Genomic DNA, 25,303 nt, shown 5'->3' on the forward strand with positions numbered 1-25,303 from the left:
ATTGACAGAACGTAAAGATTGACTAAATCCAGACCCAGGCGCGTCCTATAAATGCAGCATCCTGAGTTTGAAGTTAATGTTGCAATTGTGGTGAGGTTTATGATTGAATAGGATGCTTACACTCTGCAGCAGTAAACACTGTAATACCGGTGTGTGGTGGAACATCATAAAAAGTTATGGTTCTATCACCCTACATTGTGTATCTAGTCATAGAAAGTATGAATCTTTTTTGACACAATTGTAACATGGATTATGGAAATGAGTGACATTTGGTTTTTACAGACTGTGTTACAGACAGCAAAGGAACTACTGCAAGGCTAAAAAGAGGCAGTAGTGTGGGTACAAAGCCACCAAATGAAGTGGAAATAAGGCATGAGAAGAAAAGGGAAGACCCCTTACTCTCTGTAGAGTCTCTTCTACAGCAACATCTCCATAGCCTCTAGTCGGAATATGCGTCTGGTCCACTTTCCAAAATAGGTATACTCCAATTTGCCATCCCAAGGTAAAGTGACATTTTCAGTTTAAAAACTCTTATTAGATCTAATTAGACGGTGGAACAGACTGTGATGATGAAGTGCATGTCCACTGCGTTGACAAAAACATGGATGAAATATCTAAAAAATGCTGATGTGACCATATAAATGATAAATTTAAGATGAAGTGCTCCACTCTGCAATGTAATTCAGTTATTACTAATGACTAATGCTTTGTGGAGACAGAACCTTAGTGTTTTGCCAGCTTTGTAGTTGAGTTTGTACATCGGATGTTTTAACCACATGTAACTCTGGCCTTTGTGAACTTCATGCAAGAAAATAAAACAAGGTGCTTATAAAAACAAAGTTTTAATGGTTAGTGTTAAAATAGGAGATCATTTGATATTCACCACTTATTATAATTTAACGCAGGGTTTCAATAATTCTCAGCTCATGTGCTCTTGTTACATATTATAAAGAAAACTTAGTATTGTACTAAACTGAGTTCAGGGAATTGTATACTGTAAGACACTCTCCCAGACATTTGAGGCATACTGCAGTACAAGGCACATCATACTCTTCTAGCCAGTTGCCTTGATGTTTTAAACAGACAGACAAAACGGCCATTCTGTGATGCCAATTACATACATGTGGTAAAAAATATATAGTATTTCCTAAATACTGGAACTGCATTACAGACCCTGTTTAACCTTAACAGACACTGCAAATAAAATAATAATAAAAAAACAATAAATATTCCTCATTTGTTGGTGGGTACACAGTAAATATCACAATGTAAACATTATTCTAGGAAAGTATGTGTAAAATGGTGTAAAAAAATGACAGTAGTCCGAACAAGGATCAAGTTTAACTATCCTAACAAAATTATATTCAAAATGTTCACATTTTTCATAATCTTTTAATTTAGGATTATGCAAAAGAATAGCAATGCAAATAGAAAATAAATAAAAACAGGACTCTGTTTTTATCCTGCAAACTATGACGCGACACTTTTCTTGTTTGTTAGTTTTCTATATCTGCAAATATTTTGACCTGATCTTTAATAGACCTAGATTTTTTCATGCCAGGACTGTGAACAAACGATGTTGGAAAAATCGAAATAAATAAAGGTAAACAACCTTCATTGCATTATGTAACCAGTTCTTGGGGACATGCCTGGGGTGGGTCTCTGTGGCAGTGGTGGGAACTGCTGTGAATAGGATCTGACATAACCTCGAGTCACATTGGCCATTGGGATATCCCTTAGAGCACCCTGAGCGTAACAAGGTCCCGAAGGTAGTGGTGTTGCTGGCAGTGGCCCTCTTGAGACCGTCACGGGGCAGCCGTTCGCGGCGGTCGGTGAGGCCGGTGGTACCTGGTGACCCTTCAGCACGATCTCCTGCAGTTTATCGATCTTCACGCGCCGCAAGTGAGCCAGCTTCCTCTTGCTCTGGTAATTATCAATGAAAGTATCCAAAGGCAAATCACCGTCCAGGAAAGAGTCGGCGATGTTCTGGAAAGGAAAGAAAACACGGCTTGTTTCTATCAAGACCTCGAGCGGAACTGACGGAGAAATATTCTCAGATGCTACCTCGGTCGCCTCCTCTATTTTTGCTCCTTCAGCTTGCAGAAGAGCCAGAAGGGTGTCTAGTGAGCTATTCCCTGAACAGTGATCTGTGAACAGAGGAAAAAAACTGATATTTAAATAAACACTCGTTACAGGGTGGTGATGCATGTTGCTTCGATCTAGTCTGCATGAGGCCTGACAGCAGGAGAATTGCACGGCTTTGACTCTCACACAAGAAGCAAACGTGTCTACAGCACAGACAATGAGGACAGGAGCAGCTTTTGGTCTTTAGTTACCCAACATGCACTTGCGCATCTGGAGGGACTCGTGGAGCTCCTGTAAACATCTGTAGCGCTTGGTGAGCTGGTTCTTCTGCTGGTCCAGCCCAGGCTGCAGTCGCAAATTGTGCTCTGCCAGGCTGCGGTTACTGGCGAGGGTCACCTCCTTACTCTGCTGGACCTGCCGCATCTGAATCAAGAGAAAGCAGCCTGGACGTCACTGGGCTATTAAAGCCGACGAACCCGTGTCCACAACAAACAGGTTTTTAATCGACGCGACACCCACGCGAATTTAATTAAATTCCCACTGCTTTTAATTTCACACGAGGCGCTGTTGGGAGGCCGGCGGCGCCCCTGCGGAAGATAAGTAGCCAGGAGAAGATGGCTCCAGGACAGGATTCAGAGCGTGAATTATTCACCTCGTCCATCTCCCTGACAATTTCGCTGAGCTTCTCGTCGTCCTCCAGCAGCTCGCTCAGCTGTGTCATGGAGAAGCAGCAGAGTTTATCGGTGAGTCCCGTCATTGCTCCTTCCTGGGTTCCCTTTCAACAAAAAGAGGAAAATGTTGCCCAGCCGTCCGGGTTGCCATGTCGCGTGAAAAACAAAATGCAAATTAAGTTCACAAATAGATTTGTGACAAGAAGTCCCCAAACGCACGACTTGGTTTATTTGTTTTCGTATAGAGGCGTTTAAAAGAGAGACATGTTTTTCATTGCACCGAGCTATTAATTTATGCAGTTATTCAGGGTCCGTTTTCCAGTTTCGCTACTTTTTAATGTTTCCTTAAAGACGGGCAGCGGGTTTATAAACCACAGACTTCACTTTGCAATCCGGGGAAGAACAAAAATGGTCAAAGTGACTCTATAAATTCTCTGCAAAACAAACACAAGCCGCCTGTATCCAGCATACTTGGCAACACACCTTCTTTTTGTTGTTGCCGGAAGTAGACAATCTCTGCGATTGTTAAAATTAAATTACGTCACAAACTAAAATAATTTCGCCTTGACTCCATTTTTCTTTTACGCCAGAAGCAGATTAGATTAATGACAAACGATTTTTCATTGCACTGATAAACTGAAAATGAAAGAAGTTGAAAGGTTTTATACATTTTTATTGCTGTACACCATTTACCACCCTTTTTTCACACAGACACAAATGCTTCTCGGACATTGTTACATAATGCGTTTCTTGGAAAAACATCTCTTTATTGTTTTAAGCTGTAGAATTCAATTAAAAAGATCCCAGTTTATAATGCACTAGTAATTAAGCTAAGCTATGTATAAACTGTTAAAACAACCAAATAAATGTGCATATTTATGTTTACATTAATACAGTTTTTATGTTCTGTAAATGTGCCTTTGATGGAACCCTGCCATTGAATGTGAACCATCAGAAGAAATAAAACACAAGCCTTTGTAGATATTTTTATAAACTATAAACTTTTATAAAGTTGTCTCACTGCCATAACTGCGGTGCTGAGGATAATTATCTGTGTCGTCATAGTCAGACTCCACTTGAATCTTCACCTGGGGCACAGGGAAGGCACTCAGATGGGACGACGGCAGAGCCGGGGATGGAGGGCAGGAAATCTTCAGCCGCAGAGTGACACTAAGGAAAATCAAGGCAGCATTACAGCTCACCGTCTCTCTCAAGCCTTTCTTTCTCTTTCTTATACTCAGATGCAGATGCATAAAGAGGGGACAGAGGCTCAGTCATGATAATACACCCATAATACATCCAGTGTATTTGTGAACAGGCTTCAGGTAATCCAAAATGCACGTTGCTGCTTTTTTGTTGCTATATTGTTTTCTAATTGTAATTTTGAAAAAGTATTTTTAGTGGAGAAAGGATATAACTAGTAATCCAGGATATCTGTGAAGATTCTCAGTCATCCAGGTCATGGCTATCTCAACCAAATTATCAGATAATAAGGACACTGACAAACAGACAGGGAACTGTTCAACCGGTTGATCAGGTAGGTAATTTTGTAGGGAATCAAGGAAATTAATAAAAAATATGCTAAAAAAATATATGCTAAAATAGTAATGATGAAGGAAGGGGAAATTATTGCACATATGCCTCATAACAATATAGATATTTGGGATGTAAAATAACAGGTACCTCTGCAAAAAAAAAGAAAGAAAGTAAAACAATTAAAAAAAATAAAAGCAACATGATCAGGCATGCGGATTCCTCTGATTAAACTGTTTTAATATAGTTCCAGCTCCACACACGTTGTGCTCAACTGAGACACTCAGCATGATTAAATGTTTAGTCAGTGTCCTTTTTGCTAAAGAATGTCTCTGTATTTGATACCAAATATACCAACAAAATATCAACAAGATGCAGCATCATTCTGACATGCTAGTAAAATAAGAGCTTATTTTTTCTTACTAGGCAATACAAATAAGACATTCATTAAAGATCCTGAGAGAAGCACTATAAAAGCACACGTTTAGGAAATTAGATGAAGCACTTAATCCTCAGTAACTGTATTCATCTATTAATTAATGGGTGAAATTTCACCAATTCTCACTGTAATTTCTCTGATAATCCCAGAAACATAAGAAAACACATCTGAAAAAGAAAAAAAGGCTTAAGTGTATCCTTCAACACACATCAGACCAGTTCTTTAGGGCTGTTTATGAGTTGTCAATTAGAAAACATAGTTTTTCTAAAATTTACACATAACAAATATGAATGCTAAAATAGCATCTGAATATAATACACACAACTCAGTGATAAATATATACAAACATTCTAAATAATAAAATAGCCAGGTTGACTATTACTTTACATTAGGGAATAAAACTACATCTTGCACTGCCTTCTGAATTTTTGGAATGGATAGTAAAGTTTTTTTTATTAATATATATACAGTGCCATATATTTGTGATATTCTATATATGCATACACATACACACACACACGGGCATAACCATTCAGTTCATGAGCATTCTCTCATTTTTCTGTCTGTGTACAGCATGTGCTGTGCTGGTCTGTGTCAGTTTTTGCTCTGTTGAGGTGGGCATTGGGTGGGCGCAGCAGATCATTGTATGGCACATGCAGTTTGAGGACACAGTACCTGCGGTCCAGGTCTGAGTCATCAGGGGAGCAGACAGAGTAGGGGTGATACTTCTGCACATACAGGTCAAACACACACACACACACACACATACACACACAAAGAATGAGACAGTCATTTGGTATTACATGATTTACTGTAATGGCATTACATTTTTTAAACATCCATGGTATGGCGAACTAAACATATTTAATGAGACTTATGGTTGGTTCTTATTTTTTGACATGAGGATGTGCTCTATACTGATATTTTGCACAATAATCACAATACATTTAACTGAATGGACATATATGGCTACTGGCCATATCTAATTTATTTCATTATGATTGCCATTACAAATGAGAGATCTATATATTGATGACAGCCTAAACTGGTGGTCCCTCTACCATAGTCAGATAATTAATGTTTGGTGATGCAAAGCCATGCATGTCTGATATGCAGCTGTTTTTGCATGACCAGGGATGAGGAAGAAATTGGTCTTGTTTACTCACAGTTAGAGCCTGAGGGGTCAGGGTGAGGAAGGTCAAGGGAGGGGGCAAGGTCAACAGATTCCATAAGAATCTTCACAGAGGAAAATGTCTCTTTGGGGCATGTTGACTTGGAGACGGACAGTCATCATGCAGGAACAAACACCAGAAGAAATATTTCACACAATGCCACACAGATATTGTCACACACTTTCTCACAACTATTCACACACTCACACATAGTAGATACACAGTACACCGAAGAGCAGCTTGGGTGGGGTAGCTATTTTAGTAAACTGTTGCACCAAGCATCACAGGGGCGGGGATTGGGTAAGTAATATTAAGCGATGTCTGGACCTTAACCAAGCATCATTAGATCGTTATGTGGGAATGGAGGGGACAGGAGGTTGGGGGTGACACATAAAGACTGTAGTAACTGTTATACAGTGCCTTTTCAGCAACACTGTGGGACAGAAGGAGAAACACATTAATTAATCACAGAGTAAAGACTAACCACAGCATATTTATACATGTCTCTGACTGGCATTTGACCAGCTTGAGCCACAAATTTATACAAAAGCATGGGTTCTACACCAGGAGACAGAAAACAAGACACTAAAGCATCAGTTGGTAGGTAATTTGGGGAGGGTGTCCTGTGCTGTTCTGTGCCCCTCATACCTCTTCGTCACTGTTGTGCTCTTCTCCCTTGGTTTTCTTCTTGTCCTTTTTCTTCTTTTCATCTTCTTTCTTCTTTTTGTCCTTTTCAGGCAGGATATCATCAAGCCAGGCCAAGTCATGTTGTGAGAATATGAAGTCCAGCAACTTTCGTACAACCATGAGGCCCAGGATCTGACAAGAGAGCATCATTTGCAGCTAAGTCACAACTTTATAATGATCCCTGCACAGACCCAGCCTCAAAAACAAAACAATCAAAAGGCATTCCAAGGGAGATGTTTTGGCAGCTGCCCATCTACCCATGCAGAATAAATAAAACCTGAGGAAGAAATTATGTGAAAAAGTACACAAGAAAAGTGAGAAGTCAGAGAGCTTACCATTACAGGAAATATAATGGCTGCCACTGTGGACTTGAGGATCCAGAGCACAGCCAGGCAGATGATCTGGACCAGGGTGAAGAGGTGGACCCGACGCAGGGGAACATGACGCAGGAAGCTGAAGTCCGGCTGGTGCTTGGCAGGCATGAGATAGAGCTTAATTCGCTCCCAGAACTGAACAGTGAGAAAGAAATGGCCTTTTAGGTGGAAATCATCCAAACCAAAACTTTACACTTAGAGTGAACTTTCTCCCCTTTATCTTATTTAGTATCAAATGTCCTTGCAAAGACAGCTCAGAGAATGTCAATGAAACTGAGAAGATTTTACATGTACTACAATAAGCGTTAGAGGACAAATACAAATTAGGAAAAAAAAAAAAAAAGAATTCAATTAGAATATGTGTGTTAGGTTGCTGGTTTTGCTTTAGTAGTAGGGTTAGGAATAGGTATACATGATTCTTGTTACACATTAAATCACATTATTATTACCATGGTCCTTACGGAAAACAAACTTGCATGTGTGTTTATCAGTGTGTGTTACAGACAGTGAAAGTGTAAAGTACTTAAACACACACCATGCTCCACAGTGATGATTTTCTGTTTGTGAGTGTCTGTATGTCTGACTGGACACTATACCTGAATACCACTGAGAGACGCAACACCCATATACAGGAACACCCCATACAGTACAGGCATGGGGATGTACTGAGGAAATATAAAGACAAACAGTCTAACCACAGGATTGGACTGGCAACAAAATATTTTGATCTCTTGACCAATGCTGCTTCCATTGCCTTTTCATGTTGTTCAGTGACTGACCTGAAGTATTGGTGCAAGGAAGATGGAGACCCCAGTTAGTATAAACACCAAAGTACCTGTCACCCTCTGTTCCCTGGATATTAAATACAGACAAAACTATTAAACAAACAGCATTGTTCACCTATACACATAAACACCTCACTGTATATGTTATGAAAAGAGTCATAATCACAATGATAATCACATAATTACATTTAAATGTATTATTCATGTCCACTTGCACCATTCATGTCCTCTTACCGAACTCCCAGGAACTGTGGCTGCTCTCCTGGAGCGCTGGACTCACTCTCCATCTTCAGGGAGTCTATGTGGGCGATTGAGATGACAGTGGCCGCCACATACCAGGGCAGACCCATAAAGGAGCAGACGGCCATGAGAATCCCTACCCAGAACAAGTCTAAGTGGTAGCCACAGCTTTTCTGTTACAGAGAGGGCATGAAAATCATCTTCAAAAGGTGGAAGAAATAAACTTTAAGAGAAATAAGGGCAGTCTCACTTTCCTTACCTTAAGCTTATTCTCTTTCCGGTTGACAATAACTGCACTGATCTGTTGGTCCATAAAGATAAGGATCGTGACCAGCAGGGCGGGAACAAAGCTAGCCAAATACATCCACCAGGGGTTCTTCCCAAAAGGCATGACAATCCAGCCACGGTCTGGCCTGGTTGGCTGTAAGAAGAAAGTGAACTGGTCTGACCATCAAACATACTACTCAGGGAAGAAATATGATGAGCATAAGGTCAGCCATAACTTTAACTGGTCAAATAATGAAATATTGTTATTAAATACGTAATTTCATTCATTAATTAGAATAATACATATAAACAATTAAACTGAGCTATCTAATTCATTTTTAATTAAATGTTGGAACATTCATTAATAATTATACATTAATGAGTATAGATATAGATACCATATAGAACAATACAGACCTTAATATTATAGGACTTTGTTGGTGTTTTGCCATTGTTTTGTATGTAACCAAATTAAAAAGTATATAGTATGGTATAGTAAAGGCTAATCCAGGCTTACCCAAACATGCAAAATCAAGCAGTGATGCTCAGAGTTGCTGAGCTGAGTGATCACATACCTTAAACTCTGTTGGAACGATTAACTTAGGAGTTTGAAGGCCCATGAACATATCAAGGCCCACAAAGGCCATGATTGACATGAAGATGGCAAAATCACTAATGAGTTTCCGAAGCTACACATGAATAAGAACAAATGAGAGAAGAAGTGGTGATAGGACAGTGAGACATCATCTAAAGATTTCATTTTAGTTCACTTGATGATAAGTCAGAAAATTGCAGACAATTACAGTATTGAATGAATATATGCTTGAATGCAAAGGATGGTGGATTATGCCCGACAAGACTACAGATCATGCAAAAACCGTGTGAATAAGCAAGAAACCAAGGATTTCCCAGGACTCACAACAATCAGTGGTGGAATTACTTCTGCCTTGCCAGATTTAATAATTTTTGTTTCACTTATCATAATAAGAGTAAGCCTCAGAACAATGTTTTGTTTGAAATTAGAGGAGGGATGAACCTTGATCTCTGTGGGTACATGCAGTTTGGGGGTCTCCAGGGACAGAAGGCAGTCCAGTCCACAAAACACCAGGATGGAGATAATTATGGCAAAATCTCCTATCAAGGTACGGCACTAAAGGACCACAAACGGGAGACAAAGGGAGGGATTTATATGCATACGTCACATAACACATGCAAGTCTTCACCTACTACTGCTACTATAGAAAGAACACAGTTAGTGCCTATAGTCAAACCTTGGTGGGGAAGTAACGGCTGGTCTTGAACTTTTTGAGGGACACGGTCATAGAGTATGTCCCGAAGAAGAGGATGAAGGACATGAGGGCCAGGTCTGGGACATATTTGCAGGAATTCCCCAACAGAGTTCCCCCATACTTAATACACTCCTTCTTACTCAGTTGGCTCCAATCCAGACCTGTAACATTGTACTGGTTGTACAGTACAGGGGGACATACAGAGAAAGAGACAGTAAAATCTGCCAGACATACACGGTTTACACAGTAGACCATGTACTGATTCTGAATCTGTAATAGATTTCAGAACAGGACAAACAAGATTTACCCACAAACCACTTACCAACTCAGTCATGTTGTCTGGACCCAGAGGAACTGAATCATTTTGGACCACTGGAAGAACAGGAAACACACAGTCAAACCTCTCATGTCTGAAAATTACAATTTTCAGATTTAAAAATGTTCATTATTTAAATCACAATGGAGGCAGAATGATAACTAATACTCACTCAGGACATACAATATCCAATACAAAAATGTGCAGCAGAAACAAACACGACACAAATCACTTCTTGTAGTCATTAGCAAATATTAACATAGTCAATTCACACATAATTATTTTTTTTACTACTTTGACAATTTCTCTGTAAGGGCTTACACACTCACCCTGGTCAGGAGCTATGCACTCGCACTTGTAGGCTGTTACGTAGTCTGGATTGAAGTCTCGGTTAATTGGATAGTACTTGAAAGACCCAACCATCTTCTTGATGGCGTCAGAGATGAATATGAAGGAGATGAGGCTGGAAAAGCCCTCTTCGGTGAATCGTGTAATGTACTTGATGATGTAGCTGGCATCTGAAGCCACCAGGATTAAACACTGGAGACAGGAATGCAAGCCAATCCATAGACGAAGCTCCATGTAGTCGATGCTATTATTCCTTGAAAAAAGTAGAAGTAGATGTTCCTTTCACATAGTTAATAAATTGTACATTTATAAAATTAAGTAATACAATTGTGCATTTTGGTTCATCTTAAATGGTGAACAAAATAACGCCAATTAAAGGTATATTAAAATGCCACAAAGTATACACTATAAAACATAAAAAGGGAAATCCTAAAAATTTGAGGCAAACGGCTGCAAAACCTTTTGAAGTTCTCTCAACTTCACACCCATTTAGTTGCAAAGACTTCCTTTACTAAGTTAAGTGGAGTATTTAAAAATGCTTTGCAGCCGGAGGCCTTCCCAACTTTTTTTTTACAGTAAAACTGCAATACAAATGAAAAATTAAGTTACATTTTAAAAAAATTATATAATTTACATTGAATAAATGAGAAGTTATAATAGTTTACAGGACATGATATAAAAAAGAAAAAATACAATATTTCCTTAGTGTGATCCACTAAGCAGAGGCAGCCAGATGTTGAGTAAGGGCACATGATTCAACATACCTTATATAAAACAAGGTTTTCACAGCCTTTCAGGCAAAACATATATGAGCCTCCTCCACCTCCACTGAAAGCTCTTGTTTTTTTTTTGCAAATAAAATATCAGTACCTTTGGTCAGTGGTGTTTGAAAGATGGAAAGTAAAAAGAGCATGGATGGACCAGAGAACTTCTTTACTAAAACAAGCTTGTAATGCCAAATGAGGATTTCAGTCACTATGTTGAACTTTGCCTGCAAACCACCATTCAAGTCAATGAATTGTGTGGCATTGTGGCATATAACATAATGTTATGTATTTAAATAACAGTATGATACCATGCCACAGAACTTTGTCAGTCAGAAGCAAAATCCAGCAGCACCAAGCACCATCTGAGCAGAGCAGCAGAGTGGATTTACAAGGCTTTTGTATTACAAGTGTGCTATTGTACACTCAAAGTTATAATTACATGATATTAATAATAATGGATTGTGATCTAAAGCTGGCTGATCTTAGGAATGATACCACAGGGCTGAAAGTGAGTCCCACTCTGGCCCTGCCCCATTATATACTGCTCAAAAAATAAAGGGGACACAAACATAAGACATCCTAGATCTGAATTAATGAAATATTCTTATTAAATACTTTGTTCTTTAGACTACCGCTAGAGTGAAAGCACTGCCAGCATTGATATGCTGACAACAAAACCCCCCAGAAATTATCAATGAAAATCAAGTTTATCAACCCATAGTGGTCTGGATCACACTCAAAATTAAAAGTGGGAAAAACACACTACAGGCTGATCCAACATTAATGTAATTTCCTTAAAACAAGTCAAAATGAAACTCAGTAGAGTGTGTGGCCTCCACGTGCCTGTTTGACCTCCTTACAATGCCTGGACATGCTCCTGTTGAGGTTGTGTATGGTCTCCTGAGGGATCTCCTCCCAGACCTGGACTAAAGCATCCACACCACCTATGGAAGTCAAGCCCTCATACCGCCCTCATGGAGTCTGTTTCTAACCGTTTCAGCAGACACATGCCCATTTGTGTCCTGCTGGAAGTCATTTTGCAGGGCTCTGTCAGTGCTCCTTCTGTCCCTCCTTGCTCAAAGGTGGAGGTAGATGTCCTGCTGCTGGGTTGATGCTTTCCTATGGCCTCCTCCACATCTCGTGATGTACTGGCCTGTCTCCTAGTTGCCCCTCCATGCTCTGGACATTATGCTGACAGACACAGCAAACCTTCTTGCCACAGCTGGCATCGATGTGCCACCCTGGATGAGCTGCATTACCTGAGCTTCTTGTGTGGTTTGTAGACCACTAGACTGAAAGCTCCTCCAGCATTCAGAATTGACCAAAACATCAGACAGCCATAGGAGCTGAGAAGTGGTCTGTGGTCACCACCTACATTTACATTTACATTTACAGCATTTATCAGTCGCCCTTATCCAGAGCGACTTACAATCAGTAGTTACAGGGACAGTCCCCCCCTGGAGCAACTTAGGGTTAAGTGTCTTGCTCAGGGACACAATGGTAGTAAGTGGGATTCGAACCCGGGTCTTCTGGTTCATAGGCGAGTGTGTTACTACCACCTACAGAACTGCGCCTTTATTGGGGAGTTCTTGCTAATTGCCTGTAATTTCCACTAGTTGTCTATTCCATTTGCACAACAGCAAGTGAAATTGATTGTCAATCAGTGTTGCTTCCTAAGTGGACAGTTTGATTTCACTGTGATTGACTTGTGTGATTGACTTGGAGTTACATTATGTTGTGTGCTCCCTTTATTTTTTTTTAACAGTGTGTTTCAAGTTATTATAGCCACAGTAAACAAACAGTTATATTTGTTTCCTATTTCTGTTTTTTTTCTTTGCTATGTTCTAAATAATCACTTGGCACAAAGGTGACATGTTGGGGTTGTTGTTTTTTGAGATATTGCTTTTTCTGGTAATTTGTTAAAAGGCAGCTATGGGATTTACTGTATGTAGGGCAAAATTACTTTTCAAATTGACATTTTCAGTTTAATGAAGCATGCGAAGTAGGTGTTTTTTTTTAATAAATATTCCCTGACTTGTGAATGTCAACACACTTTTCCCTCATTTGGATTGTGTTCTCTTATCTTTCCCATGTTGGAATTTGGCCTCTCTGTCACCTCATAGATTTACTTGAGTTGAGCAGGAAGTCATGGGTTACAGCTTGAAAGTTCCGTTATGCTTCAATAACAACAACAAAAAAAACACAATTTACTGGAAAACATAATTCAGTCCAATTATGTTCCTGTTAAAAACATATATCTTTTGATGAGCCATTTGTAAATGTAATCAAATTATTGTAATATATGCAATGTGAACCCTTCACATTGTAAAAACTATAGCTGTGTCTTTCAACTCACTTGCTGAAATCGTAGAGCAGTTTCTCAAAGATAAGAATGGGTCCTGTGGAGCTGAGTATGATGAGGGGTTGCCCACCAAATAGGCAGAAGACTGTCCCTGCTAAGGCTGTGCCGAGAAAGCTCTCCATCACACCCTAGAAGAGAGGATCAATGTTATCCTTTTCAACTGTGGCAGAGAGGGGAAAATCAGGAAGTCAACAGATCCCATTGTTACTGTGACAGAGACACAGAACCATTTTTTGTGTGCGTGTTTGGGGAAAATCGATACCTGGTAGTTGTCAGTAGCATCTCCCAGCAGCCCACCGAAAGTGATGGCATTCGTGATGCATCCCAGGTAGATGAAGAGCACAGCTGAGATTGACTGGATGTGAAACCCTTCATAGATGTCGCTGGGTAACCATGGCAGCTTTCGCTTGATGTCCAGATACAAACCCCCACAGAATCTGCCGCCCATAGATTAATGCAGCATATTATGTTGCTTGCAAAAGCTATTATATAATATTATTATATAAGGTTAAAATAATGGGATGACACAATAAAACATGCTTTTATATAGGTTTTAAAACATGCTTTTATTTAGGTCTTAAAACATGCTTTTATTTAGGTCTTAGTGGTCCCCTAATACTGAATCTGAAGTTAGCCTTGGTGCAGAATTACAGCCACTTTTCGGTGTGTGAAGCTTTAAATTATAATGAAAAGGAGAGAGGAAGGACGAGGAGGTGAGCAGGAATTCATGAAAATTATGTCATCAACAGCATTCACCAACCACAATGTTCGGCCCAAACAGGAAGTCATGTCAGTGTTTTTCCAGAATTTTTTTTTTTAATGAACTCACTTGTTCTTCAGAGTCTTGTGTGACAGTCAATTTTTACATCCAATCACCGAGCAACTCCAATGCTTTGCATGTTTGGAAGCCAAGATGTTTGGTGGAGTTACTTTTTTAGGAGAGGGGTGGGAAAATCTTTGGACATACAAAGCATGACAAAGGGAAAGTAACCTTTCCCCTTATGATGACACAAGGGGAGGCATTCCAGATCCGATTGTCGCTCTCTGAACGGTGAAGCAGAACCTAAACACTCTTTAACCATAGAGAGGCCAGGGGAACTAGTATTATTGTGAAATAATCTCACAAAGGGACATTTTCATAATAGGGACCTTTAATAAGGTTTAATAAGTTCCAAATGCAAGAAATATTTCTTTTTTTGTTGTTTATTCAGTAATATTTAGTATAGGCAATTTTTGGACACCATGAACAATGTGATAACCACCTCACCAATTCCAGTGAGGATGCAGTCTAGGCCGAGCTAAGTGTGCCTCAGTTGAATTGCTTGTTTGGTGTGGTTGACTTTGCTGGTGGTGCCTCTAACCCAGAACCGCCCATGTTCATGATTTCTTTTTGTTTTTTTGACATGGTTTTAACTGTACCTCCCAGTGAAGGACAGTTCCTCTCCCAGCTCATGAGGTGTAGGCATCTCCTCATCCTCAGTTACTGGCCCACCACCTCCAGCCGTCCCATTCATTTGGCCCAGTTCGTTTAAAGAGAACACCGACCTCCTGCATAATCAAAGACCCAAGATGCTTCAATGCTGGTTTGCTCATGTTGAGTTTGTAGGACAAGGGATCAGAAAATGCAATTACAGTACACGTTACCTCATATCTGCTGAGGGTACTTTCTTTGGAGGCTCAATGCGGATCTTGGGGTCCCACTCGCCTGGTGGAAGCACTATGACTTCATCCAGAAATTCATCAATCCCTGCTATCAGATCTTCACGATCCCTGGCCTTATAAGCCACATCACTAAAGAGCTGCAAGTTGGTGGGAAAAGTATGAGAGAAAACTCATAACATGTATGTTTATGAGCTTATTCTTAGTTACTTACGTCATCAACCATGAGAGTAGCAATGGCTCGACCAATCTCATTATAGGACTTTGCTTTACCATGGGGACCAAGAAGCACAAAAAGGAACCTTGCAAGAGAATTCCAAAGAACTAAGTAGGTCAGGGATGTGCTAAATAAAGAAATCCCCAAATACACACCTTTTTATGTAAAACATACATCCTGTATCATTACGCTGGAACTTACCTGGTTGGGACAGGAACTTCAGTGAGACCACCGAGAGTTGTGGCCTGAGCCAGACGGACAAATGCCACAAATGGTTTATCCAGGAAATCCACCTCTCCTATCAGAACATTGGATGCCTCTGCATCCCGAGGGATCTTCTTCATGAACTTGTTCTTCAGCTGCATGGTAAACGTAGGGAACAGTAGGGAGTGAGAACAATGAGTCTCACGCAAAAGGTGTTCAGATTCAAAGTGCTAGAGTATTTACTGAGTGAATAAACGCACACAGTACTACACGTCCTTCACACCATCACAGCAACTGATTTAGCTGTTTACATGGCAGCTGAACAATAAGACACTCACACACATGCACACTGCGCAAGTCCAGGAGGATATGGAATGGTTGTGGATTGCACATGGATATGGAATGTCAGTTCCCAAGGAGAAATGGCCTCTTAATCTTTTAATACTGCTTTCAGAGTCACTTAACTTTCTGCCATGAATAAATAACATTTTTCCCTTGTTCTCACCCTGAATTACCTAATTCTCAGGAATTTCTGGGGGCTCAATTCAAACAGGGTATTTTTTCTGGAAAAATGTCACTCTGACCAAATGGCTTTTGGTTGCAAAATCAATAGAATAATTCCATTACAGTGTTAGTCAAGAAAAGTACAAATTTCCCCAAGAAGTATTATAAAAAAAAGTCAATTTTCACCATCCATTTGCGCTTTGGATGTCATGGTTTCTGTTTTTGGATTCTCATTTGACTGCACTTGCTTTGAATCTGTTTTTGTAGCATTCGAAGACATACACATTGTTGTATATCTTCATGCATGTAACGTTATGACATTTCAGTCTAAAGTTGATTGAATTAATGCTCTGCTTGTCACAGGCAATGTGAATGGAGGTCTGGGGGGTCTTGCTAAGGGAAGAAACTCATTAAAATAGACTCATATCAGGGGCTGGGAGAAAGGGTTTCACAGCTTTGAAGTGAAAGGAACAGAAGCACACAGTGGTTGGGAGCACCGGCCCAGTGACTCCTCAGCCACCCTGGAACCAAAAACCCACCCACTGATTTTCAGTCTGTAACACAATGCCTCAAAGCTCAAAATCTGCTCAAAATACCTTGGCAGATGTTTAAAGAAAAGCCGTGTGACTCCACAATATTTCACATAAACTTTCTTTTATGCACTAGTTTTTGACAGGGTAGGAAATAACAGAAGTTTAAAACTTTATTTCTATTAACTACGTTTAAATCTGCATTTACAGAATATTTTCTCATATATGCCCTTGATTTTAGTGTAGCAAATTCACATCAGGAACAGACATCATCTTACTTGGTCTGTGCTTGGTGTGTCTGAAATATCATTCATGCTGCGGCTTTGAGTGTGATCTGAAAAACATTGCAAAATATTTGATTTTAGCATCCAGCCAATGGCAATTGCAAAAACACTCTACAGGACGGTATTTAAACAGTGCTCTATTTACCTGGAAATACTGACAATCTCAGATTATGTTCATCCTGTAATTTCATGTGAATTGCCTGCTTATTGGTTAAAGCATTGGTTTTCTTTGTTTGCATTCACTACCAAAAACTAGAAAACCAAAGCATTAAGGTCATGATTAAGATAAAAAAGTACCTTTGATGCTTTCTGTTTCACATCAGCAGGACATCTAGACTAAATTCTTTTACATTTTTCCAGGAGCATAAGGTCTATAATAATAAGGTGGAGCTATCCCTGATTAAAAGTTTGACTAATGTCAGAGAAGCAAATTTGCGCTGAAATTCACCCAAAAGAAAGATGAACCTGATTCAAAAGTAATCAGCATTGACTATTAAAAACAGAGACATTTTAACTAAGAACAGTGAAAAGGATGAAAGACAGGGCAGCTCTGACAGACGGAAGGCTAGACTCACGCAGGCGGCCATAATTTGACTGCCGTGTGCGCAGATCCTCAGTGGAGCGGTGGAATCCGGCCGAAGCGCTGGGGCTGCGGCTCGGACTGCGGTCTGACATACCCGAGCAGGAGGAAAATGAGAAAAGCGGCACATAAACAGGAAGCAAAGTGGAAGAAAGCACAAAGATGGTTCATGTGTTCGTATTCATTGTGAGAAGCAGAATGGATTAATAAGAATAAGGAAATGCAAGAAATAAGTGAGAAAATTATAATAAGATGTTATTACTGGGTTAATCGTTGCTTCATTGCCTCACAGAAACCAAGAATGGATTTCAAGCCATTAACAGAGGGTAACACTGAAGAGGGACACTCACTGGATGATGTGGACTTGCCAATGTCTGCTAGAGAGCGGTGGATGGGTTTTTTGGTCTGGTGCCGGTGCTTCCTAAGCAGGACAAAACTGAGCTTCTCCCTCAGCTCTGGGCCTATCAGGCCATCATGAATCTGCCTCTCCACAATGTCATCTGAGGGCAGAGACAGATTTAAAATCACATCTAGATGAACTGGGTATTGAACCCTGGTCCTGGAAAGCTCTTCTCCTGCACTTTTGTGAGTTCACCCTCATTTAACTTGAGCTGAATCAGCTGTGGTGGAAAATAGAAAGATCTAAGCAATGAAGGTCTGTAGCCTTTCAGGATCAGGGTTGGGTACCTCTGGATTAGACCTTTTACTGTAAACAGGGATTTGAGCCTTCATATACCAGCACCATAGGCTGCTTCTCTTTATAATTCAGTAAATACATGGAAAAGGCTTTTGGAGGTGCTAAGGGTTAAACAAGCAGACATTTGACCGACTCACCCACTATCTGAGGCAGGGAGTAGCCCTCTAGATCCAACAGGATGCTCCCAGTCTGCAGGCAGGTGCGCAGTTCAAACAGGCTGTGTAAGGACAGCGTGGACACATGGGGCTTACTCCACCTCTCGCCGCCTTCCTCAACCTTCTCCTCAAACTTCACCCATCTGAAAGGCAAAAGGACAAGAATACATTGTGTATTTAAGCTTGTCATCTAGACTTGCAGAAGGAAACCGGAGAACCTGGAGGAAACCCTCACAAATACGGGGAGAGCATGCAAACTCCACACAAACAAGGTACGAGCCAGGATTCAAACTCAAAACCCTGGAGGTGTGAGGCCACGTTACTAACCATGCGGCCCACACTATTTCCTATTCATAATTTTTTAATGCAGTAACTACGTGGGTCCTAGGAGTATTATACACAAATGGATACTATATACTGTATCTAATACCTAATCACCCTGGAAAGTTCTTCCAGGCTCTGTAACTTGGGGCGGACTACACAAAAAGGTGAGGGAAGGCAGTATTGAGTTTATGTTTTGATAACCTGGCAGACTCTTTCCACTCCAGCTCACCACCCTCATGCTGCAGTGTGTCCATTTCAGTGAACAAGGTGGGTGTAGGGTTGTCATCGTCCTCTCCAAGGATGTAGCGCAGCCTCTCTGCTGCTGGAGACACTGAGAAAAACAATTTTGTTTTATACACATCTATATAAAATATCCACCAGTTACGATACTGGTCGATCAGAATTATAATCATGATTACTACCATAATCATTGCATAACACACAGTAATAGTTATGCATCCAATAAAGTCTGCTTCATTTGGGTGGACAGATCAAAGCCCATTTGAATGGACCAAGCTCTAACGCACAGATAACTGTGGACCACAGATAAAGGACCTTTGATCACACTTAATTTATACAGACTCAAAGGTCACGCACAGCCATGCATGTCTGCCACATGCATGCAGAAGTATGTTTCAAGCCAAATGACCCTTGAACTTCATGACTTATGAACACAGCGTCTTATAAGGGCCAGAGCGTACTGAGATGCCTGACGTATAAAATTTACCCACACACTACCTCACTCACTATCCTTAACTGCTGAACCCAATGTAGGATCATGATGGCAGGAGCCCAAACTGGTACTCAGGACAGGGACTCACCCAGTCCTTACTTAACTCTTTATGACAACATTTTATGACAATAAACTGTAATGAGTATTTGTCAAAGAATGATTATGAATTGTCTGCAAATCTATAATTCATCTAATGAAAAGTAAAAAACAAATAAAACAATGAGCAGTATGGGGTTTGGCATAATTCTGGTTGTATGGTTCGGTTCGATCTAACCTTCCCCCAGAGGTCAGCTGATTAACTGTTTTCTGCTGGTTGTTGACGCCATGTAATTCCCACTGATCCCCGAGTACAATCCACAATTTGTGATTAAACATATTTATTTTAAACAGCAGTTTTTACTGAAGGTTTGCGCATGCTTAGTTTCATGATGTAAAATATTTATGAAACATGGCTATGTAATGTAAGTCAACAGCTATTTTACCTAAACTAACATCAGATATATCATAAACTTTAAATAATTAATAGACTGAGACTCTCAACAAACCAAAGGGATATAGGGATAAAGTACTTCTTCAACAGATCTAAATCACAGGTTCAGCAAAGAAAGGTCAGTAGAATCAAGCTACCTGTGAAGCTGACAGTGCACAGCGACCCAATGCCAGAAGACAAGGATGAAATCGAGTCCTGAACAGTCCCTGGAGTTCCAGGTAACCGAGAAGTTCCTTGATCCATTTAGAAACCCAATTATAGGTGAAAGGTGAAAAATGAACACGCCGGAACCCACCAAACTCTTGCTTTCGCTTCTCTTCTCTTTTCTTTGTTTAGTCCCCTCTCACTGACTTGTCCACTCAGTCACGATCAGAGCCCCTCCGTATAATGCCTGTATTGTTAACCATCTGTACAGCCATGAAGAAGGCGACCAACTAACCCTGTACTAACGCGCTTCTTCATGAGGTGTTAGAAGTCAAACTGTTATCCAACAGCTCTGCTCCCATGTGAGTTGTCAAGCTAATTCTCGGCTAAACAAAAATCCACACCAGGGAACATTATGCCATGCATGAGGGGGCCAACAAGCACCACTCTCCACCTCCAAAAGAATGCCAGCCTCCCATGCCTCTTTCCAAATCTTGTTTTTTTTTTTTTTACTAGTAGTCAAAGGCCAGTGGAAATTCTAGGGTGTGAATTTGGCTTGTGGTTTTACCTAGATACACAAAATATTTAAACTTATGACGTGCAAGGATTTTTAAAATTATAAGCATTCCATTAACCCTGTAGCTGCTTTAACAGACTTTCCACAGCTCAACATTCCTGAGCTTTTAAGACTTCGGGTATTACACTTTATGCCTGTTCCAACAATTTCTTAAATTTTTTTATTATTATTGATATTATTATTATTATTATACATGTCCAGTGTAATTGTCAACACTGTAATTACTACACTTGATTAGGACTGCAGAATTATTAGAGACCACCCGCGCACCAGTTCTGATAATTCTTCCATTGACTTCTGCATCATTTGACACAGAATGTATGGAATATATGGAGCTTTGCACGTGGGTGAAAGCACACAGTAGTATCATTGCCGGCTTTGTTTTGCTACATCCTACTTGCAAAGCTCGACAGTTAGTGAACCTGAGTTTGGAGTCCCTCAGGTCTAATCTGCTTAGAGGCTTGAGCATGCCCACGCATGGTGGGAACAAAGCTTAGTGTGAAGCCTTAATCAAAACTCACGCAATCCTCCAGTGCCATGCAATGACTAGATTTCTCGATAATAAAGGCAATATTCTCAGCATTTTAGTCTAGGCAAAGGTTAATGAAAAATAAGGGGTTGAAGAAACACACTGTTGAAGTTGATTTCGGACTGAGAAAGCTGAGACTGGTGGTCGGTGGGATCCTCTGACCCTTCATCTGGATCATAGCTCTCATCTCTGTCATGGTGAGTGTGTCTCCGTTCACGCCCCTCTTCCCTGGTGTGCCTTGATGCGTGCCGGTGGCGTCGGCGCTTCCGCCTGTAGCCATGTGGCACTGGCATTCCAATATAGATTGACTGGTGCTCTGAAAGGAACATGATCAGGCAAATGAAATAGAAATCAACTTGAGGGGGAAAAAAACAACGTAGAATGTATGAGGAGGGAAGTGCTCGTATGTAATAATCTCTACATAATCTAAGTAATCTGTAGCACAAGCCATGGTTTTCTAAATATGTCCCTATGGCCTGCGGATAAAAGTTGACAATAATCTAAATTTTTAAAGCAAATCTTGCCATTGTTTATTGTGCTCCACTAGTGCTTGTTAGGTTACTCAGAATGTATTATGTCCTATATGCCTATTGACCTATTTCTACTCAAAATTGCGTGAAACTGCTCAGTCTGTAACTATTCCAGGGTAGCCACTGCTACGACACTGACTCATGCACGGAACTAAAGTACGATAACCGCACTGCATCCAGGCAAAACTATCTGTAGAAATCGCAACATGTATTACTTGTTTTCCTGACACCCAGGCTTGCTTTTAGCTTCTGGCAACGGGACTGCTAATGAAGCGCCTGATTTGGTGAAAAGCCCAATAACCCATTTGGGGAATCAATCTCAGACACAGTTTTTTTTTCTGGAAAAAGCTATAGTTTTAAGGGTATCTGATCCAAACCCAAATACTCTTTAGCAATAATTACAATACTAATCATAAAAATTTATATTGAATTGCACTTTTCCCAGATGCCAGACTATGTGCACTTAATAGTTTTTTTTATGTTCTTATATGTAAACTCACCAATAGAAAATGAGTTCTGCTCACAAGTTCTGAACCCAATGCTGACAAAGACCCTATTCCTACCACAATAGTCTCCCTCCAGCAACATCCACTCACCATCATCATCCTCATAGTTACGGTGAGTACTCCTTCTGCCTCCCTGCCAGGCATGATCCATTCTGATAATAGGGAAAACAGAGTAGTAGGTAGAATCATAAAAACTTAGATTCAGAAATGCATGCACAAATAATACTCTTCAGACTTATGCACTATGGTGGGTTGCTCTCAGGACCTTTGTGTTGATTGTGCTGGAGGAGCAGTGTGGGGGCAGTACTATGCTGAAAGGTATCCCAACAGCACACGATGATTCGGGATTTGAACCCACAACCTTGTGGTTGCGAGTCGACTTCTTTAGCCGCTAGGCCACTGCTGCCCCCACGGATCAATTACAAATGTTGTGTGAACCTCTCCGAATGCATGTGAACCTCAGGAAATCAATGGCAGTGCAATGCTCTGAAGAGAAAAACCCAATGGAGATATGAAATGAAATTAAGAGAGTAGTGCCAGAACTATACACGCTGCTCCAATCCTCTGATGCCAGACAGGACTAAAAAAGTGCTGGGACACACTTTAGCAAACCTTTAATCTGGAAAACTACAGTTTTACCCTGATGCTACAGGATCTGATCTCATGACCCATCTAAGATGGAAATAAGTTTTCAAACAATGTCTTAATTTAACCCAGTTAACTGGTGACCCTGTAACTGTTGAAGATGAAAGAAGAAGAAGAAGATATGAGACTAAAGTGCAACTTTAATGTCATATTGATTAAATTTAAATCGACTGGAAGCCATCTTATTCACTGGTAGTCATCATCTTATGTTTAAAATTATATGTTTTAGGATTCCCTCAGTATTGTACTTAACACTAAATGAATCTGTAACAGTGTTGGAAATTTGGAATCCAAGATACCCTCGGAGAATATTTGACAAAGAACTGTTTTTGAATTGTCAAATATTACAGGTTGGGAAGGAATGCAGATAATTTTGGCTGCCACTAAATCTTTTGTCTTGTGCTTCTGACCGCAGACAGATATCATTTGTAGCTGCAGCTATGTGTACTTCTTTTCATTGTTCATTCATTCAGAAAAGCACTTTAAGAATAGGTCCCAGTCAAATTGTTCAATTAATCTCATAGCTATAATGTATTAGGTGTATTTTGATATTTTTAAACATTTTTTTTTAAATAAAAAATATGTGAATACATTCTTTTGTCCATCTCTGTCTGTGTTGTCCTGACAGTGTTGTTTCAGTCCATAGATTATGTTATAGATAATGTTGCTGCATTGACCCAGTGATTTTAGATTATCTACTGCATAATTATCTAATTATCTTTCCTATATACATCCAGTCAATACAAGCAATGTGTATGACACCAACATTTCCAGTGAGAGCACTCTGTTCAAGGCTTTCCTGTGTGTTAACATCCGGTTTACTTAATTAGCACTGTCAGATCAGTGTCCTTCACGGCCAGTGCACAGGAGAGCAGCAGTCGTGATTGACAGAAATATTGATCAGCTGTAAAGGCCACTGTGACTCATACAGGGAAGCACAAATGCACATACAACCACACACACGCACACACACACGTGCGCACACACACTCCAATGCTAATGTTAGATACAGTAGTGATGTTCGAGGAAAACATTGATCAGAGAGTAAAATGTGGAATGGAATGAAAGGGATATTATGTAATAGAAAGAATGATTCAAATGAGTGATTTCAGCACTGAGGGAGCAAATCAGCAGAGTAATGCAACAATATACTTTTTACTATACTTTGTGCACAAAAAATATATATAAATACCTAATAAAAGGCAATGAGCTGAGGAAAATATAATATCTAAGGCTGGGCATGTTAAACTTTAAAATGCACAAAGCCTTTAAGTGTACATGAGTACACATATATTAATTTATCATATATTATTGAGCTGGATTAGAATTGAAGAAAATCATAACCATCATAAACATAATCACTGTAAACGAAGAAAATCAACTTCATTCAATTTAATGATTTTAATGAAGATTTAGAAAATGTGAAAAATAATTTAGAAACCTGCTCACATTTACATTATTATTATTATCATGATGCTTTTTGGACAGGTTATTTCGTCAAAACATACATTGTATATATACATATTGCATCAACACATTCTTAAATAATGACTGCTGTACAGTACCAGGTCTGCAGCTGAAATGAGATGGCTTACCTTATATGTGAGGTGGAATTCAGATGAGTTGAATGTGCGTTAAGCGGGTTTGATTCCCAGTGATCAGTGCTGTGCCCAGTGCTGGACTGACAGGGAGGGATATCTAAGGATTTCCATCTCATACATTCTCTCCCAGTATTGGGTGAATAGTCAACGGCCCCAGGACAGGGTACTGGTTGGTGACTTTGCTGGGCACAACAATGACCTTCTCGCACCCCAGCCATGCATTGATCCAGGCCTGTCCTTCGTTCAGCAGTTTCTGTTGTTATTTTTAATAGTTTAGTACATAATTGTGAGTACTTCACCTGTACTGCAAATCTTAGGGTGGTTGATACTGGTATTAAAATATTATAAACAAAAGATCAGTGTCTTCTGCAACTTCTGCAAGAGACAAGTTTCATGTGGGTGGTAGTAGTCTAGTGGGTAACACACTCGCCTATGAACCAGAAGACCCGGGTTCAAACCCCACTTATTACCATTGTGTCCCGGAGCAAGACACTTAACACTAAATTGCTCCTGGGTGACTTACTGATTGTAAGTCGCTCTGGATAAGGGCGTCTGATGAATACCGTAAATGTAAAAGTCTGTTTGATTCATCAGTATAGCATCCCTGCATCCAGTGTGTACCAATTTGTACTGGCGTAAAAAATCATGTTTTTTCTAAAGTTATATTAATGTGGAACTTGTACTAGCAGTACTAGACATTATGGTTTGTATGGGAAAGTAGGGACTTCTTCACCAGCACTGATCACCTGATTTGAAACATTGGCTTTCACTTTGTTCTTTTGCCCTGATGTGACACAGTCCTCCACATGGTGTCACTAGAAAGACATGAAGTCTGTTAGTGCAAATATAAAATTAAAACTGGAATTCTATGGAACTCCAAAGTGTTCAAATTTAAATAAATAAATACGACATAATGAAATAAAAACCATATGAATTAATAAGAGAATGATACATAATAGCAACATAAAATTGTGAAATTTTGTGAAATTAATTAAACACATTTTGATATACAGCTCATCATTGTGAAATATATTGCACTCTGCTATATAAATGTGCTTA

At 39.9% G+C, this 25,303-nt stretch overlaps 2 protein-coding genes and 1 long non-coding RNA gene across 18 annotated transcripts; 1 reads left to right on the forward strand and 2 right to left on the reverse strand.

The window, feature by feature from the left end:
* Positions 1-826: 826 nt before the first annotated feature.
* On the reverse strand, positions 827-2,885 carry vps37bb (VPS37B subunit of ESCRT-I b). The gene is made up of 4 exons (XM_028974130.1): positions 2,738-2,885; positions 2,337-2,508; positions 2,065-2,147; positions 827-1,986 (listed from the first exon to the last, which is right to left on the reverse strand). The coding sequence occupies exons 1-4, from the start codon at positions 2,840-2,842 to the stop codon at positions 1,615-1,617; spliced, it is 732 nt and encodes a 243-aa protein (XP_028829963.1). The 5' UTR covers positions 2,843-2,885; the 3' UTR covers positions 827-1,614.
* Positions 2,132-11,028, forward strand: LOC114786737 (uncharacterized). Its single transcript, XR_003749239.1, has 3 exons — positions 2,132-2,828; positions 3,822-4,081; positions 6,638-11,028. It is a non-coding gene; the product is annotated as an uncharacterized LOC114786737 (long non-coding RNA).
* On the reverse strand, positions 3,409-24,403 carry slc4a5b (solute carrier family 4 member 5b). Of its 16 annotated transcripts, none has more exons than XR_003749236.1 (28): positions 24,239-24,402; positions 22,089-22,150; positions 21,066-21,278; positions 18,691-18,820; positions 18,148-18,308; positions 17,664-17,813; positions 17,309-17,401; positions 16,728-16,783; positions 15,413-15,570; positions 15,209-15,296; positions 14,980-15,134; positions 14,755-14,883; positions 13,598-13,772; positions 13,330-13,463; positions 10,188-10,459; positions 9,865-9,914; positions 9,525-9,716; positions 9,290-9,403; positions 8,829-8,942; positions 8,246-8,407; positions 7,981-8,159; positions 7,741-7,813; positions 7,558-7,626; positions 6,923-7,096; positions 6,549-6,719; positions 5,895-6,000; positions 5,404-5,456; positions 3,839-3,926 (listed from the first exon to the last, which is right to left on the reverse strand). XR_003749236.1 is itself a non-coding variant. In XM_028974117.1 (27 exons), exons 1-27 carry the CDS (start codon positions 24,358-24,360, stop codon positions 3,761-3,763), a joined length of 3,597 nt encoding a protein of 1,198 aa, XP_028829950.1. In that variant the 5' UTR covers positions 24,361-24,402; the 3' UTR covers positions 3,409-3,760. The 16 variants fall into 16 exon arrangements, 13 of the variants coding, with proteins under 13 accessions (XP_028829950.1, XP_028829949.1, XP_028829952.1 ...); XR_003749238.1 differs by lacking the exon at positions 5,895-6,000 and adding an exon at positions 6,321-6,333 and having other exon boundaries at positions 3,856-3,926; positions 24,239-24,401; XM_028974117.1 differs by lacking the exon at positions 5,895-6,000 and having other exon boundaries at positions 3,409-3,926; positions 9,865-9,896.
* Between the last annotated feature and the right edge of the window lie 900 nt (positions 24,404-25,303).

The sequence above is a fragment of the Denticeps clupeoides genome, chromosome 3 (genome assembly GCF_900700375.1).
Source record: "Denticeps clupeoides chromosome 3, fDenClu1.1, whole genome shotgun sequence".
NCBI classification, from domain to species: domain Eukaryota; kingdom Metazoa; phylum Chordata; class Actinopteri; order Clupeiformes; family Denticipitidae; genus Denticeps; species Denticeps clupeoides.